The 14,614-nt window shown below is 44.3% G+C and overlaps 1 protein-coding gene across 2 annotated transcripts in view; it reads left to right on the forward strand.

Annotated features, from left to right (window-relative positions):
- The first annotated feature begins 1,851 nt into the window (after window positions 1-1,851).
- The window catches only part of Kiaa1107 (KIAA1107 ortholog), a 71,572-nt gene continuing 58,809 nt past the window's right edge, over window positions 1,852-14,614 (forward strand). For both annotated transcript variants that reach the window (XM_029477580.1, XM_021162653.2), the window contains exons 1-2: window positions 1,852-2,041; window positions 9,197-9,391. In XM_029477580.1, coding sequence (XP_029333440.1) covers window positions 1,893-2,041; window positions 9,197-9,391 — 344 coding nt within the window. In that variant the 5' untranslated portion in view covers window positions 1,852-1,892. The remainder of the gene's footprint in view (window positions 2,042-9,196; window positions 9,392-14,614) is intronic.

A 14,614-nucleotide genomic window follows, 5' to 3' on the forward strand; every position in this document is an offset into this window, starting at 1 on the left:
AGGTAGGTGGAGGAAGGAATGTCGCTATCAAGGTATGATTAGCATACCTTGGAGCAATGGGTCACAAAGGTTACATTCCCAAGCCTCAACCTAAAGGCCTAGAATTTTGTTACTTCTTCAACATGAACTCTGAAATATGTAACAGGTAATTGTGATAATGAGGGAGCCTGGAGGTCAGCATGAACTTTGGTATGCTAACACACACCACAAATGGCTTCACAAGTTCCCAAGGAATGCTGTCTAAGTTCCCAAGGACTTTTGTCTAACCACCAGAATTTGGAGAGATGGAATTTCATTTGGGCCTGACACATCGCACATTTGCATTAATAAAAGCAGATCCTAGCTTGGAGTCTTTAGAGCCACACGCTCGACTTAGAATAAAAGCCTTACAACTTAAGGACCATTGGGGTGGGGAAACCCTCAAAAAAAATGGCAGATAACTTAATAGTTGTGATATGAAACCAGATGTGGCAGTGGAGTTAGGCATGAAAACAGGAAGCTGTGAATCATGAGAGGGTTAACCTTCACATTTTCTTAATCCAAATCATTTATTCCTCAAAGCTAAGTAGGTGTAATGAGCACAGTAAAAAAACAAAACAAAAAAACCCATGCATTTTAGATTTGTAAAAATAGCTTAGCCAGGAATTCCACTGCACTCAAGGCTGCACCTGATAACCAAAACCTAGTGGCACCACTTAGATAATTAGACACAGGCCTAGAATTCCGTTGACGCCAGTAGATAGAATATAAACAGAGACTAAGAGTCTGCCCTGTGGCTGGAGAGTCTCTCCCAGGATCCTGACCCTCAATCAAAGACTACTGTTAGAGTCGTCTGATACAGGCTGACTCCATGACAGGCTTCAAATTGGCAGTCCAGGAGACTAGGCCTAAGAACTGGGCAAATCCAGGCAAGCCCAGGCAAGTCAGTTACTAGAAAAAAACCCTGGCTTTAGGCAGCTCGTCAGAAACTGCCCTGCCATCAGAAGCTGTCCTGCCACCTGGCCTGAAGCAAGGGCAATGGGTCAGCAACAGTTTCCATCCCCCACACCCTGGTAACGGAATATTCTTAGAGATGGAGCAAGATGAAGGTCATCTATCCCAGAATCCCCTAATGTGCTTAAATCAGGCCTACGAGCTCACTTGATTGTCTCTGTCTTGGTAATGGGAGACCCCAGCATGCTGGACTTCTGTAGAATAAAACACTCTTTGTGTTTACATACTATTTGAGTCCTAGGTATCATTCCTTAGCGAATCATGGACCCTTACATAACCTTCAGCTAAGATACATCACCCAGTGAAGCAGCCTTAGGGAGATGGCCTTGGGACCATAGGAATTTAGGGCATGAACCTTGTGTGATGACCCTCAGCATACTAAAATATAACTATATCAACTATATATTGCTATATCAACTATGCCTATCTACCTCCTTGCTCAGGACATTAATACTCACTACTGGAAAACTTGTGATCCCACCCCCCATTCTACCCCCAACCCCCATCTTTCATAAAGAGGGCTGAGGATGCAGACACCCCAGGAAGGACACATACAAACGCTTCTCACATTGATTTCAAGTCAATTCTCCATAACACTCATTAAACGGTTGACTAACACCAACCAATAAGAAGTAAGAACAGATTACAGCTCTGAGGACCTTCCCTTCAGGGCGGTTAGGAGGGCGCAAGCAGGCCGATGTAAACAGAGCGAGTGCGCCTGCGCAGCAGCGCCCGGTCACGTGGCTGCGGGCTTTGATTCCTCGGCGTGCGGTGTCTGGTCCGCAGCGTTTAGGGGCCGGCTGTAAACTAGGTAGGGCGGGAACTTTCCTTCCGGGGCGGACTCGGGAACGCCCCCGTCCCGGTCCCGCGGGGCCTGGCACCGAGGTTCTGCGGCCGACATGGCCCACTGTGGAGCGGGAGGCGCGGCCCCGGTGGGCCTTCTGAGTTCCCCGGGGCTTGGCAGGAAGGGGCTGCCCAGGAAGGGGCCCGGGGAGCGGCGCCGGCTGAAGGCGGCGGTGTCGGAGCAGCTCAGCCGCGACGTGCTCAGGTAGGAGGCGGGAGCAGCGCTGCTCACTCCCTCCCCGCCTCGCTGCAGTCTCGCCGGGTGCCTCCCTCCCAAGGAGGCTCAGCCCGACCCAAGGAACCGGTGTCATGGCACTCAGAAGGAGGACAAAAATTAGACATACACGATGCGTTGCAACCAGTGTTTCTAAGGTTCACACACCGGCAGTGGCTGTTGCTAAGTTCGGGCTGCGTCCAGACCCTGAAACACATACCATGTCTTTAAAAAGTTGTAAGAAAATTTATTCAATTAGGAAAACAAGTGTTTCCTTGAAATGAAGGACCGAACAGCGTGCCTCTAACGGGGCAGCGCAGGGTCACAGCTACCATTAATTCCTCTATGCTCTTAGCAGGGAAGGCGTAATTCTGACAGGTGGGCAGATGAACCCGGCCATCAACTAGTGGGGGAAACACATACTGCTGTACTGAAAATAATTCTGACAATAGATCTGCTGTGCTAACCTCCCATCCACCCAAGTGGTCAGACTTGCAGACTCCTGTCTCTATTTAAATTGTTCAAAGTGCAGACTAGGGCTGAAACTCGATTTAAAGATAACAGCATATATGAAAATGCATCTCCTAAGGTGTTTATATAAGTTAGTAAAAATTTATTCAAGGCCAGCTCTTCCTTAGGCATTAATTAGCCACACACAGACCTGTGATAAGTGCGGGAGTGATTTCTTACTGGGAATGCGTATTATTTCTATAATAGTGTGGGTGATGAGAACCAAACCCAGACCCTCTGCAAGAGCAGTATGTGCTGCTAACCTCTGGATCATTTCTCTCTTGTTGTACAATACTTTCATTTGCTTATTTGGGTTTTGTTGTTTTGTTGTTTTGTTTTTTGGGTGTTTTTTTCTCGTAGCCCAGACTGTTCAGGAACTCACTCTCTAGACCAGGATCACAGATCAGCCTGCCTCTGCCTGTCATTAGAGGCATCTGCCATCACACCTGGCTTTATTCTACAAATCTTACTGTAAACAACTGGAAATTTGGGGATCTTCACGTTGGACTCATATGTTTATCTGAAAAAAAGCTGAGGTTCTCTTCTTCATAGTTTTCATAGTCTCATTAATGATTTTAAAAACAGAGTCAATAGGCAAGCTACATATCTTATCAGCTGCCTGGAAGCATGGGGAAGAGAAAGCCATGCCTTTTATTATCAGGTCTGAGAAAGCTGGTAGGCTACCCAGTGGAGAACAGGTGCTGTGTGATGTGTGAGGTACTTCCAAAGAACAGTGAGAAAGTCCAGAGTGTATGGGCCAGTGTCTAAAAGAAAAGGATAGAAAGGAAAAGAAAAACTTATGCTTTGAGTTAGGACTCAGAAAAGCAGGCAGGTTTCTGCTGTTAGAGGAGCCCATTTGCCAGTGGTGACTACTCAGACAGTTTCTAGCCAATTGAAAGTATTTGTTCCTATTGGCTGGGACCTAAGTGTACTCCCAAGCATTTAGGTGAGGGGCTTTTAAAGCCACTTCCCCTGTATTGTGCAGCTGCAGGGGGAATTTTGCACAAGCAAACACTGTAACAGAACAGCAGAACAGCAGTTAGCTGGAGGGGAGGTCTGCACAGTAGGCAGTTTAACAAAAAAGCTAAATTAGCTGGAATCTGTTGACCTTGGATTCCTACAATAGAGTTGGTTAATTTTTTTTGTGGGATTCTCTATCAAGGAGACCAAATGTTAGTTAAACCTGAAATGGCCTCAGCAAGAATATGAGATGGAGGAGCCTCTGCGCTGTCTTGAAGGTAGAAAGGTTAAAACTGTAGATTCCTACATCCAGCCAACACCAGTTACTACCCACACGCGTTTTCATTTCATCCTCTCTGCCACCATGGACCCCACCTGGCTCAGGCTCCTGGCATCATCTGTTTGTACTGTAAGGTGGTTTGTCCACCTCGCTTCAAGTCCCACTTTACCCAGCTAATGGCTGATAATTTGCCTGTGTCTCAGACTGTTTGTTGACTCTCCCCTTTTAGGGTCTGTATACGTTCTTTGCCTCTTTTTCACCTTCATGTCTGCAACTGCAGAGTCAGATAGCAGGATGTGGTATTCGTTTTTAACAGCCTCTTGCTCCCTCCCACTCCCAAAGCCCCCTGTGGATCGGTTGGTTTGCTGCAAGGAGCAAAGCCAGGAGCTCCCTTTCACTTTGTTTCTGTAACCGAAGTAAACGTATTTTTTAATTTGATCTTTTTTTTTTTTTTTTTACTTAGTCACTTTACATCCCACCCAGTGCCTCCTTCCCAGTCACACCCTCCAACAATCCTTCACCACCACCACCCCCACCCCCCCACCCCCCTCCTGCTTCTTCTCTGAGCTGGTTGGGGCCTTCTGCTTATACCCGCATGCTGACACTTCAAGTCTCTGCAAAGGCTAGGTGCTTCCAACCCCAACAAGGCCAGACAAGGCAGCCCAGCTAGTAGAACATATCCCTCGTATAGGTAACAGCTTTTGGGATAGCCCCTGCTTCAGTTGTTTAGGACCCACATGAAAACCAAGCCTGCACATCTGTTACATATGTGCGGAGGCCTAGGCCCAGCTTGTGTATGTTCTTTTGTTTGGTGGTTCAGATTCTGAGAGCCCCAAGGGTCCTGGTTAGTTTACTCTGTTGGTTTTCCTGTGCAGTTCCTATCCCCTTCACAGCCCACAATCCAATCCTCTTTCCTATTCTTCCTGAAGAGTTCCCAAGCTCCATCCACTGTTTGGCCATATCTGTCTGAGTCGGCTGCTGAGTAGAGCCTCTCAGAGGACAACTTGCTTCCATCTGGTCACTCAGAATATCTTGTAGTCTTGTGTGGTGTCTGTCTTGTGTGGTTGGGGGTCAGGGTCAAGGAGTGTTTTTGCTGTTGAATGTATCATGCCTTTTAATTTTCAGATCTGTCTTTCTCTACTGTGCATGAAGCTCCAGAGGGGCAGGCATTGTGCTTTAGCCTTTAGTGGTGTTTATGTTCTTAGTACATAGGTCAAAATGCTTAATGGTAACTAAACGTCAATAGGAGTCTGAAGTGCTTTATATAGGTTATGCTATGATTTGAATATTTGTTCTTGTCAAAGTACAAGCTGGAATTTATAACTGTCATTGGTTTGTTATTAACTGTCAGTGGGTCCTTAAATTGTGATTAGGCCTTAAATGATTCATTCTTGTGGGTAAAACTGGCTCCCTAATTAAAGAGTGAATTTGGGGCTAGGGAGATGACTCAGTCAGTAAAGTGCTTGCTGTTGAAGCATGAAGGTCAGAATTCAGTGCTCCAGAACCTCCATAAAAGCTGGGCATGGTGGCATACTCTGTAATCTCAGCACTTGGAAGGCAGACAGGATGATTTGGGGGGTTGTTGGCCAGCCAGCCTAACCAAATGAGGCAGTTTCAGGTTCAGTGGAAGATCCTGTCCTGAAGTAAAAATGTAGGGGGCTATTAAGGAAAACTCTTGACATGAGCCTTTGACCTGCATGGATGGGTAGACACACACACACACACACATACACACACACACACACACCATGCAAAAGATTGGCCCTCTTTTGGCCTTGCTTACCCTCTTTCCACCATTCCATAAAGCATGGAGGCCTCTTACCAGATGTTAGCACCTTGAGATCAGAAGTTGCCTGTAGACCTGTAAGCCAATAAACTTGTTCGTTGTAAACATCTTGTCTGTAGTATACTGTTACAGCAATATAAAATAGGCAGGACAGGCCAGAACAGTAGAGGGCAAAGAGAAAGACAGAAATAAGCTGGGCTTTTGCTCCAGTCTGCTTTTTCTCTAGCTTTCACTATTGGGTGAGCCAGTAAACACTCCTTAATGTTTAAGATTTTTAACTTAAAGAAAATGCAAGATACACATGCACCTGATACAAGTGGTTTTATAAAACAAAAAATACACTCCCCTCTCCCTCTCTCTCCTCCCCCTTCACCTCCCCCTCTCCCTCCCTCCCCCTCTCCCCCCGCCCCGACACAAATATTCTGGTTATCTATTATGGACAGGATTTCTCATTGGTTTTTGGCTACTCCTGAATCTACTTTTGCTGTTTGAAGGAATCTAACGTAAACCAGGTGGGCCTAGCTAAAAGAGGCCAAGCATAAACTTCAAGTTCTGATTCTCCAGCTTCAGTCTCTGGTGTGTCTGAAATTCCAGGCATGTGGGGATCAAACTCAGGCGTCTGATATGCAGGGCTTGTACCCACAGCTGGCTGTCAGTCTGAATGCTTACTTACTTTAAAAGGGGTAGTGGGGTCAGCTGAGATGCTGGGTGGGAGAGAGGACAAATTGAGTATATAATTTGAGTTTTCAGCAAAATTTTGAGAACACAACACACTTTTGTTGTTAAGTTTTGGATAAGTTTGATTGTACTATATTATTGTATGTATTCTATTTTATCATAGATAATATGCCTAATGTATAAATCAAAATGTATGGCAGGTATGTATGTCTAGAGAAAATTGCCAGGTTTGGATTTGTAACATATTTATGCGGACAAGAAGGCTCTTTTGTAAAGTTACCTAAATGTCAGATTTTGTTCTCCTGGGAACTTGCCACATTAGAAGAGTCAGGCCTTGAGCTGGATATCGGTGGTGCACACTGTTGATCCCAGCACTCAGGAGGCAGACGTAGGCTGTGAGTTCCAGGCCAGCCTGATCTATAGAGCTCCAGATCTACAGAGGTCTACGGCAGCCAGGGCTACACAGAGAAATCTCAATAAAACAACAAAACAAAAAGACTGGCATCAGCATGAGCCTCTAGAGTATGCAGTCTGTATCTGCACGGTGATCGGTGAGGCTCAGCACAGCACTGTGACACTGAAGTAAGTTACCTAAAACTTTAATATAGTCACCTTCAAAAACAATCCGTGAAACAACCCTGACCAACCCAAAACGCATTTGCAAGGTTTCAAAAGCTTCTGCTCTCGGAAGCACTTGTTTCCTTTAGCATAAAAGGGATCCGTGGACAAGCAGATGCTCTCTCTGTGTACCAATGACGCATTGTTTTTGCCCTTTGGGAATTCATTATCTAGTGGGGAGAGACACATAAAAATAATGATGCAATGACAGAAATGCTGTAATAGAGGTGTGGACCTTGTATAATGGGACTGAGAGAGGAGCCATTAGCCTGCCCTTAGGGGAGTCAGTGTCTCGGGCAGCTTGCCAAGCTTTCACTGTAATGGATATCTTTACCAGTACATGATCCTCCCGTGGTCCATCGGTGTGATTGCCAATTATATCCTGTAACACAGAAATCCTCTGAGAACCCATACCTTGATGATACTGGTGATTTGGCATAGTGAAATAAAGTATTTTAAGTAGGTAGAGAGCAGAAATACATAGTATGAAGAAGCGAATGAATAGATTATGTTTTCTGTTATTTTCTAATTTCAGTTTATGAAAACATGTACTCAGTGGGCTTTGCCATAACTATGCATATACACTAGGGATTCAAATGGGTTACCTCCCGAGCCTGTCGGTTAATGATGGATGAGAACATGATTGATTCCTTTGGGTGGGAATGAGAAAGGGCAAAAAAGGTGTCACATCCTTGACATCCAAGGCTGCATTTTAGACTTTGTCATTAACAGAACAAAGTTACTAGTTTCTTTCTTTTCTTTTCTTTTTTATCTATTTTGTTTTGTTTTGTTTTTGTTTTTCGAGACAGGGTTTCTCTGTGTAGCCCAGGCTATCCTGGAACTCACTCTTTAGACCAGACTGGCCTCAAACTCAGAAATCCACCTGCCTATGCCTCCCAAGTGCTGGGATTACAGGCATGCGCCATCACGCCTGGCTGTTACTAGTTTCTTTTCTTTTCTTTTTTTTTTTTTAATTAGGTATTTTCCTCATTTACATTTCCAATGCTATCCCAAAAGCCCCTCATTCCCTCCCCCCACTCCCCTACCCACCCACTCCCACTTTTTGGCCCTGGTGTTCCCCTCTACTGGGGCATATAAAGTTTGCAAGTCCAATGGGTCTCTCCAGTGATGGCTGACTAGTTCATCTTTTGATACATATGCAGCTAGAGACAAGAGCTCCGGGGTACTGGTTAGTTCATATTGTTGTTCCACCTATAGGGTTGTAGATCCCTTTAGCTCCTTGGGTACTTTCTCTAGCTCCTCCATTGGGGGCCCTGTGATCCATCCAATAGCTCATTGTGAGCATCCACTTATGTGTTTGCTAGGCCCCCGGCATAGTCTCACAAGAGACAGCTATATCAGGGTCCTTTCAGCAAAATCTTGCTAGTGTATGCAATGGTGTCAGCGTTTGGAGGCTGATTATGGGATGGATCCCCGGATATGGTAGTCTCTAGATGGTCCATCCTTTTGTCTCAGCTCCAAACTTTGTCTCTGTAACTGCTTCCATGGGTGTTTTGTTCCCAATTCTAAGAAGGGGCAAGGTGACCACACTTTGGTCTTCGTTCTTCTTGAGTTTCATGTGTTTTGCACTGTTACTAGTTTCTAATCTGGATTGTCTGATGTTGTGTCTGCTTTGTTGTGTTGACTGTTTACAGTTTTGGTTCAGTTTTAGTATGATTTTTGAACAATTAGTTCATTAATAAAACTTAAGAAGGTACATTTTAAAGAAAAATCAATGTGAGCAGCTGTCTTAGGGTTTCTTTTGCTGCAGTGGAACACCATGACCAAAAAGCAAGTTGGGAACAAAAGGGTTTATTGAGCTTACACTTCCACATAGCTGTCCCTCACTGAAGGAAGTCAGGACAGGAAATCAAACAGGGAAGGGACCTGGAGGCAGGCGCTGATGCAGAGGCTGTGGAGGGTGCTGTTTCCTGGCTTTCTGGCCATGACTTGCTCAGCCTGCTTTCTTGTAGAGCCCAGGACCACAGCCCAGAGATGGCACCACTCACAATGGACTGGGCCCTCCCCCATCAATCACTAAGAATATGCCTTACAGCTGAATCTTATGGAGGCATTTTCTCAATTGAGGGTCCTTCTTTCAGATGACTCTAGTATGTGTCAAGTTGACATAAAACTAGCCAGGACAGGGCAGAAAATAAGTTTTATTACTAGAATGAAGAAAATATTTTAAGTGTTTTTACTTCTTTCATGAAATCCTCTTTGTTTTGACTGCATTTCTAAGTATGCAGGTTGTTTTAAACATGTTGCCTGTTTTTAGCGTCACTAATCCAACTGTAACCTTTTTCCCTAACAGGCTTTTAAGGGAAGAAATCCACACAGACACCATTCTTTCTGTCAGTGGCTCGCTGTTCAAAGTGCACAGGGCAGTCTTGTTAGCCAGAGCTCCTCGCTTTCATTCCCATATCATTGAACACACATCAAGTGACCTAACAAATGAGCTTGTTCCTGTGGATGGTGTTGAAGCTTCAGAATTTAAAGCATTTTTACAGTAAGTGCCTCATCTTACATTCAACTATGATAAACAGTTGACTTTTTAAAAATGCATGTGCATATTCTCATTATGTCCATACTCTAATCAAATCTGTCCATTTAAATGGCTTTGTTAATATTCGAGGCTTTGTATTGTCAGGGGCAAACTCAAGACTGACGCACTGCTGGATGTGGTTTATATGCCTATGAGTCAGCATCAGAAGGCTGAGACAGGAGGATCACAAGTTTGAGGCCAGTCTCTGTCATGAATGAATGAATGAATGAATGAAAAATGAGGTCCTGTCTCAAATGAATAAGTAAATGAATAAGAACAATTGATCCTGGTGCATGGTGGTGTATGCCTTCAGTCCTAGCACTTGGGAGGCAGATCCAGGCAGACCTCTGTGAGTTCGAGGCCAGCCTGGTCTACTGAATGAGTACCAGAAAGCAGAGGGGAAAGGAAAAAAACAGTCCTGAGGGAGAAGTGAATTTTGCATTTCCTGGTAGTTTCCTTTTCTACCCCCTTCCTTCTCTTCCCCCCTCCTCTCTGGCCCCCTCCCTTACTCCCCCCTCTCCTCAGCTCTCCTGCACACACCAGCAGACCAGCTTTGCTGTGGAGGTTCTCCCCTTCTACCATGTGGGTTCCAGATACCAAACAGGTTGTCAGGTTTGATGGTAGGTGCCTTTTTCCACTTCTGTTTTGCTGTTGGCTCTTCATTTTAAGCTCTAACAATTGCTTTGTTTTTGTTGTTTCTAATGTGAAGCACCTATACTTTAAACACATTGTAACTATAATTTATTTAAATTTATTTATTTATTTATTTATTTTTGGTATAGCTAGCTAGCTTGTCATTGAGTTCAAATATCAACTTAAAAATGTATGCCTTTCCCCTGGCACAGCACAGTTGTGGTAAGGACAGGCTTGGTAGTCAAGCTGCATCTACCACATCTAACTCTATGAACTTGTACTGACCACTTATATTTACTTCCTTATCCAAAAAGTACATATACTGAAATACTCCTCATTGAATCATCTTAAACCTAAAGGAGATAATTATAATGCCCTTAACACAGTGGTCTGGCACAAATTTTAATGGATATTATTCACAGCAGTAGACACTGTAAAATACAGCTGTGGACTGTACATTTAAAAGAAAATCCTGGGAATCCAGGCATGGTGGTGCATGCATTTAATCCCAGCACTTGGGGGCAGATCCAGGCAGATCTCTGTGAGTTCAAGGCCAGACTGGTCTACTGAATGGGTTAAAGGACAGCCAGGCTACACAGAGAAACTGTGTTCCCAGGAGGTTGGGGGGGGGGGTCAGAAAGAAAAAGAAAGAAAGAAAGAAAGAAAGAAAGAAAGAAAGAAAGGAAGGAAGGAAGAAAGGAAGGGGGAGGGAGGGAAGAGAAAAGGAAGAGAGGAACAAATGAACTGGATGGAAGGATGGATAGAGGAATTTTAATCCAGCAACTTGACTGCTCTGTTAAGGGATTACATCCAAAGACCTTCTAGGTCTATATGATCTAGCTGGAATTCAGACACCCCTAGATTACAGTGTTATCTGTCTAGAATTAGTCATGCCCTTAGTATGTACCTCTAATCTCTAACAATGAAGGTAAGGTTAGTTTGTAGAAGGAAACAGCCATGTTTGAAAGTGATGTCTATCTAGTTGAGGGACAGATAGAATCAGAAAGATTTGACAGCATGAGTCAGAGATAGGATACGCCTAGCTCTCACAAGAATAGCACAGGAAAGAGAGGCTACTAGAGACAAGTGGGGGTGGGGAACATACACACACACACGTACACACACACAGAGAGAGAGAGAGAGAGAGAGAGAGAGAGAGAGAGAGANAGAGAGAGAGAGAGAGAGAGAGAGAGAGAGAGAGAGAGAGAGAGAGAAACAAAGAGGCACAGACAGAGAATGGTGTGTGTGTAGCAGTTTTACCAGGATAGTTTTACAGAGACAGGTTGCAGAGACCAAGCTAGACACAGATGAAGACAGAATGAGCCAGGGAATGAGGAGCCAGAAGATTAGAACAAATTGCCAAAGGTAGTATGAAGCCAAGCATAGCAATTCAGTGAGAAGCCAAGAGAAGCTGCATTTAATTAGTCATCTTGGAAGATTAGATTGTACAGAGGCTAGAAGCTTCCAGGACTAGACCCAGGATAGTTAGAGAAAGAAGCGTTCTGGGTTCAGTCCAAGCTGTGTATTTGCACAGCTTGGGTATGGCTCTTATCCCATCATCTGAGACAACAAATCAGAGATAAAAGTGACATTTACAAGGAAGGAAGGAAGAAAGGAAAGGCCTGAGAGTAGGCCAGAGGAAACGGAGAGATCACATTAATACTAACTTTTATTTGCCATCATTAAAAGTGATAGGGAAGGGAACTGTAGCGGGGGCTCAGTGGTTTAGAGCACTTGTTGCTCATGCAGAGGAACTGGGTTCAATTCTAAGCATACACATGGTGGCTCACAACCATCCTAACTAGTTCCAGGGGATCTATTACCCTCTTCTGACTTCATAGGTACCAGGTACCCACATGGTATACAGGCACACATGCAGACAAAACATTCATAAATATAAAATAATATACTTAAATATATTTTGTAAAAAGGGATAGTGAATAGGCAAGCCGTGGTGGGACACACCTTTAATCCCAGTACTGTGGGTCAGAGGCACGTAGATCTTTGTGAGTTTAAGGCCAGTCTGCTCTGCATAGTGAGTTCTAGAATGACTCAGTGTATGGGGGTGTGAAGGAAGCTCTGCGCTTGAGGACAGGGATGGAGGGAGACATCTGCCTTCTCCTGTGCATTGTCCTGTTGTATAATTGCTCTCAGCTTCAGTTTTCTCAGCTAGGATAAGGAAGTTAGAATAGCTGGTTCTGTGCTTTATCCCATAATCACACTCTGTTCATGCTAAGTAGTCATGGTGGGTCTGTGGTTATGCAAGCTCCTTGAACTTGGATTCTCTGACAATGTGTACTTCATGAGCCACCTCAGCTACTGCTTTGCATATAGAAAGCGCTTATGATGTATCGCCTCTATTTGTTTTTTAGTAGATTACATTGAAATTTGTCATTAACATAAAGCCTAAAGGGCATATTATAATAGAAAACATTGATTTAGATTTTTCGTTCTTTTCTTTTATATTTTCTATTTAATTTTGAGACAGCATCTCACTGTGTAGCCATGGCTGGCCTGGAACTTGTTATGTAGATCAGGTTGGAGTCACACTCACAGAGATCCATCTGTCTCTGCCTACCAAGTGCTGATGTTAAAGACATGCACTACCACAGCTGGTCTGATTTAGACTTTTTAAAGAAGAAATCTGATAAATAGCATTTTGCAGTTTTGTGACATGAAATACAATCATCTGTAAGTTGCTTCACTTTATCCATGAAGCTCCTGAAACTCTGTCCTGCTCCCTGGACTCTGTAGTCAGTGGTGTGCACTCAAGTATAAAACAAAGTTCTGAAACACTGACTCATCTGTCCTTTGGAAACCCAGCTTTTGAATCACCTCAAGATTCAAGATTACCTTAAGATTGTAAAGCAATATTCAGTTTTCAAAGAAGATTTAAGAGTGTGCTTATTGTGAGAGTGTGTATGTATGCACATGAAAGAAAAAGGACCTCAGAGTTCAATTTGGCCTTAGTAACTGAGAACTGCTACCATAAAGTGTCAGTCGGCTTAGCACAGGCCCAGAACAGAAACTCCTCTTTTCTCTCTGCTACAGCTCTTGTTACTCAGGGTGGAAGTGGGTAGTAGATTATTCTTTAGCTGTGTTTTCTGCATGGTGGGTAGGTATTTAGTCCAGAGCTTTGTTCATGCTAAGCATACAGTTTACCACTGAGATACAAAGACCAGCTATGTATTTATTTTAATTTATTAGTTTATTTATTGAGAGGCGATCTTGCTAAGTTGCCTAGTCTGTCTGTGAGCTCTTGGGCTCAGGTGGTCCTCTAGCCTGAGGTTACAGCAGCTGCCACTCAGCTGAAGCCATGTATTCTTAAAAATATTTCTGAGATTTAGTTACAACGTTTAGCCATGTATTCTTGATGCTTTGATTTCTGGAATCTCACTTAGTTTCTTACTATATCAGAGGAGAGACTGCCCCTTCCAGGCTTAGCTGATTCCTACATGTAGCAAATGACTTGCCTGTAAATACATCTTTCATTTGCAAGCCATCCAGTCATGAGTCCATGTACACAGCCACATACCTTCTTTTTTCCAACGCTCTCTTCTAAACACCAGGCCAGGTAGCAGATGGTGAGAGATCAGCCCTTACTCACATGCCCGCCCACAATGATTCCTAATCCTGTTCAGGTGCCACCTCAGCTTGCTCATTCCCTCCCACAGAAACCACAAGCAAGGCTTTTGTTTGCGCTTTCTCATTTCCCTCCCTCTTGACCAACTCTGGCTTTCCCAGATGGCCCTGTGTGGCATGCACGTGAGTGTGCATGTGCTTCTGCCTGCAGGGGCCAGAGGGGCAGCACAAGTTTTCCGATAGCGCTCCACCTTACTCGCTTCAGATGAAGTTCCTTACTAAATCAGAGGTTTGCCAGTTTGGCTAGGCTGGCTCCCCAGCAGACACCAGGATGCAACTGTCTCCATCCCCCAATAGGTTATAGGACTGTGCAGCCATGCCATCATTTTATGTGTGTTCTGGGAAGCTGAACTCCGATCCTCATACTTGTGCAGCAAGTGCTCTTGCCCACTGAGCCAGCTCCCAGCCCCTCTCGTCTTAATCCTGCAAGTCCTCCTCCACTCTCACAGTCAAGTACAGTCATGCCAAGAGACCCAGTCAGCCTCATATGTGGCTTTTGTCCTCCATTCTGTCTGCACAGTGAATAATACTTTCTCTTGTCCAGCCACTCCCGATTTCCTGAAGTAAATCTTCACTGGTTGTGTTGTACAATCGTGTTCCTATGTTGCTGAGTGCAGTTAGCTGTCAGTTTGTTGATGTTTTCCTTCTCCTTTCCTTCCTCTTTCCCTTCTCTTCCTTTTTTCCTCCCCCTCTCTTTCTCTCTTTCTCTCTTTCTCTCTTTCTCTCTTTCTTTCTTTCTTTCTTTCTTTCTTTCTTTCTTTCTTTCTTTCTTTCTTTCTTTCTTTCTTTCTTCTTTTTTTCTTTTGAGACAGAGTGTCTCTGCAATCCTGGCTGCACTGGAGCTTGCTGTGTAGACAGAGCTCCTCCTGCCTCTGCCTCCCCAGTGATGGGAAGACGCGCTGCACTGTGCCC

Source organism: Mus caroli, chromosome 5, assembly GCF_900094665.2.
Source record: "Mus caroli chromosome 5, CAROLI_EIJ_v1.1, whole genome shotgun sequence".
In the NCBI taxonomy this organism is placed as follows: Eukaryota; Metazoa; Chordata; class Mammalia; order Rodentia; family Muridae; genus Mus; species Mus caroli.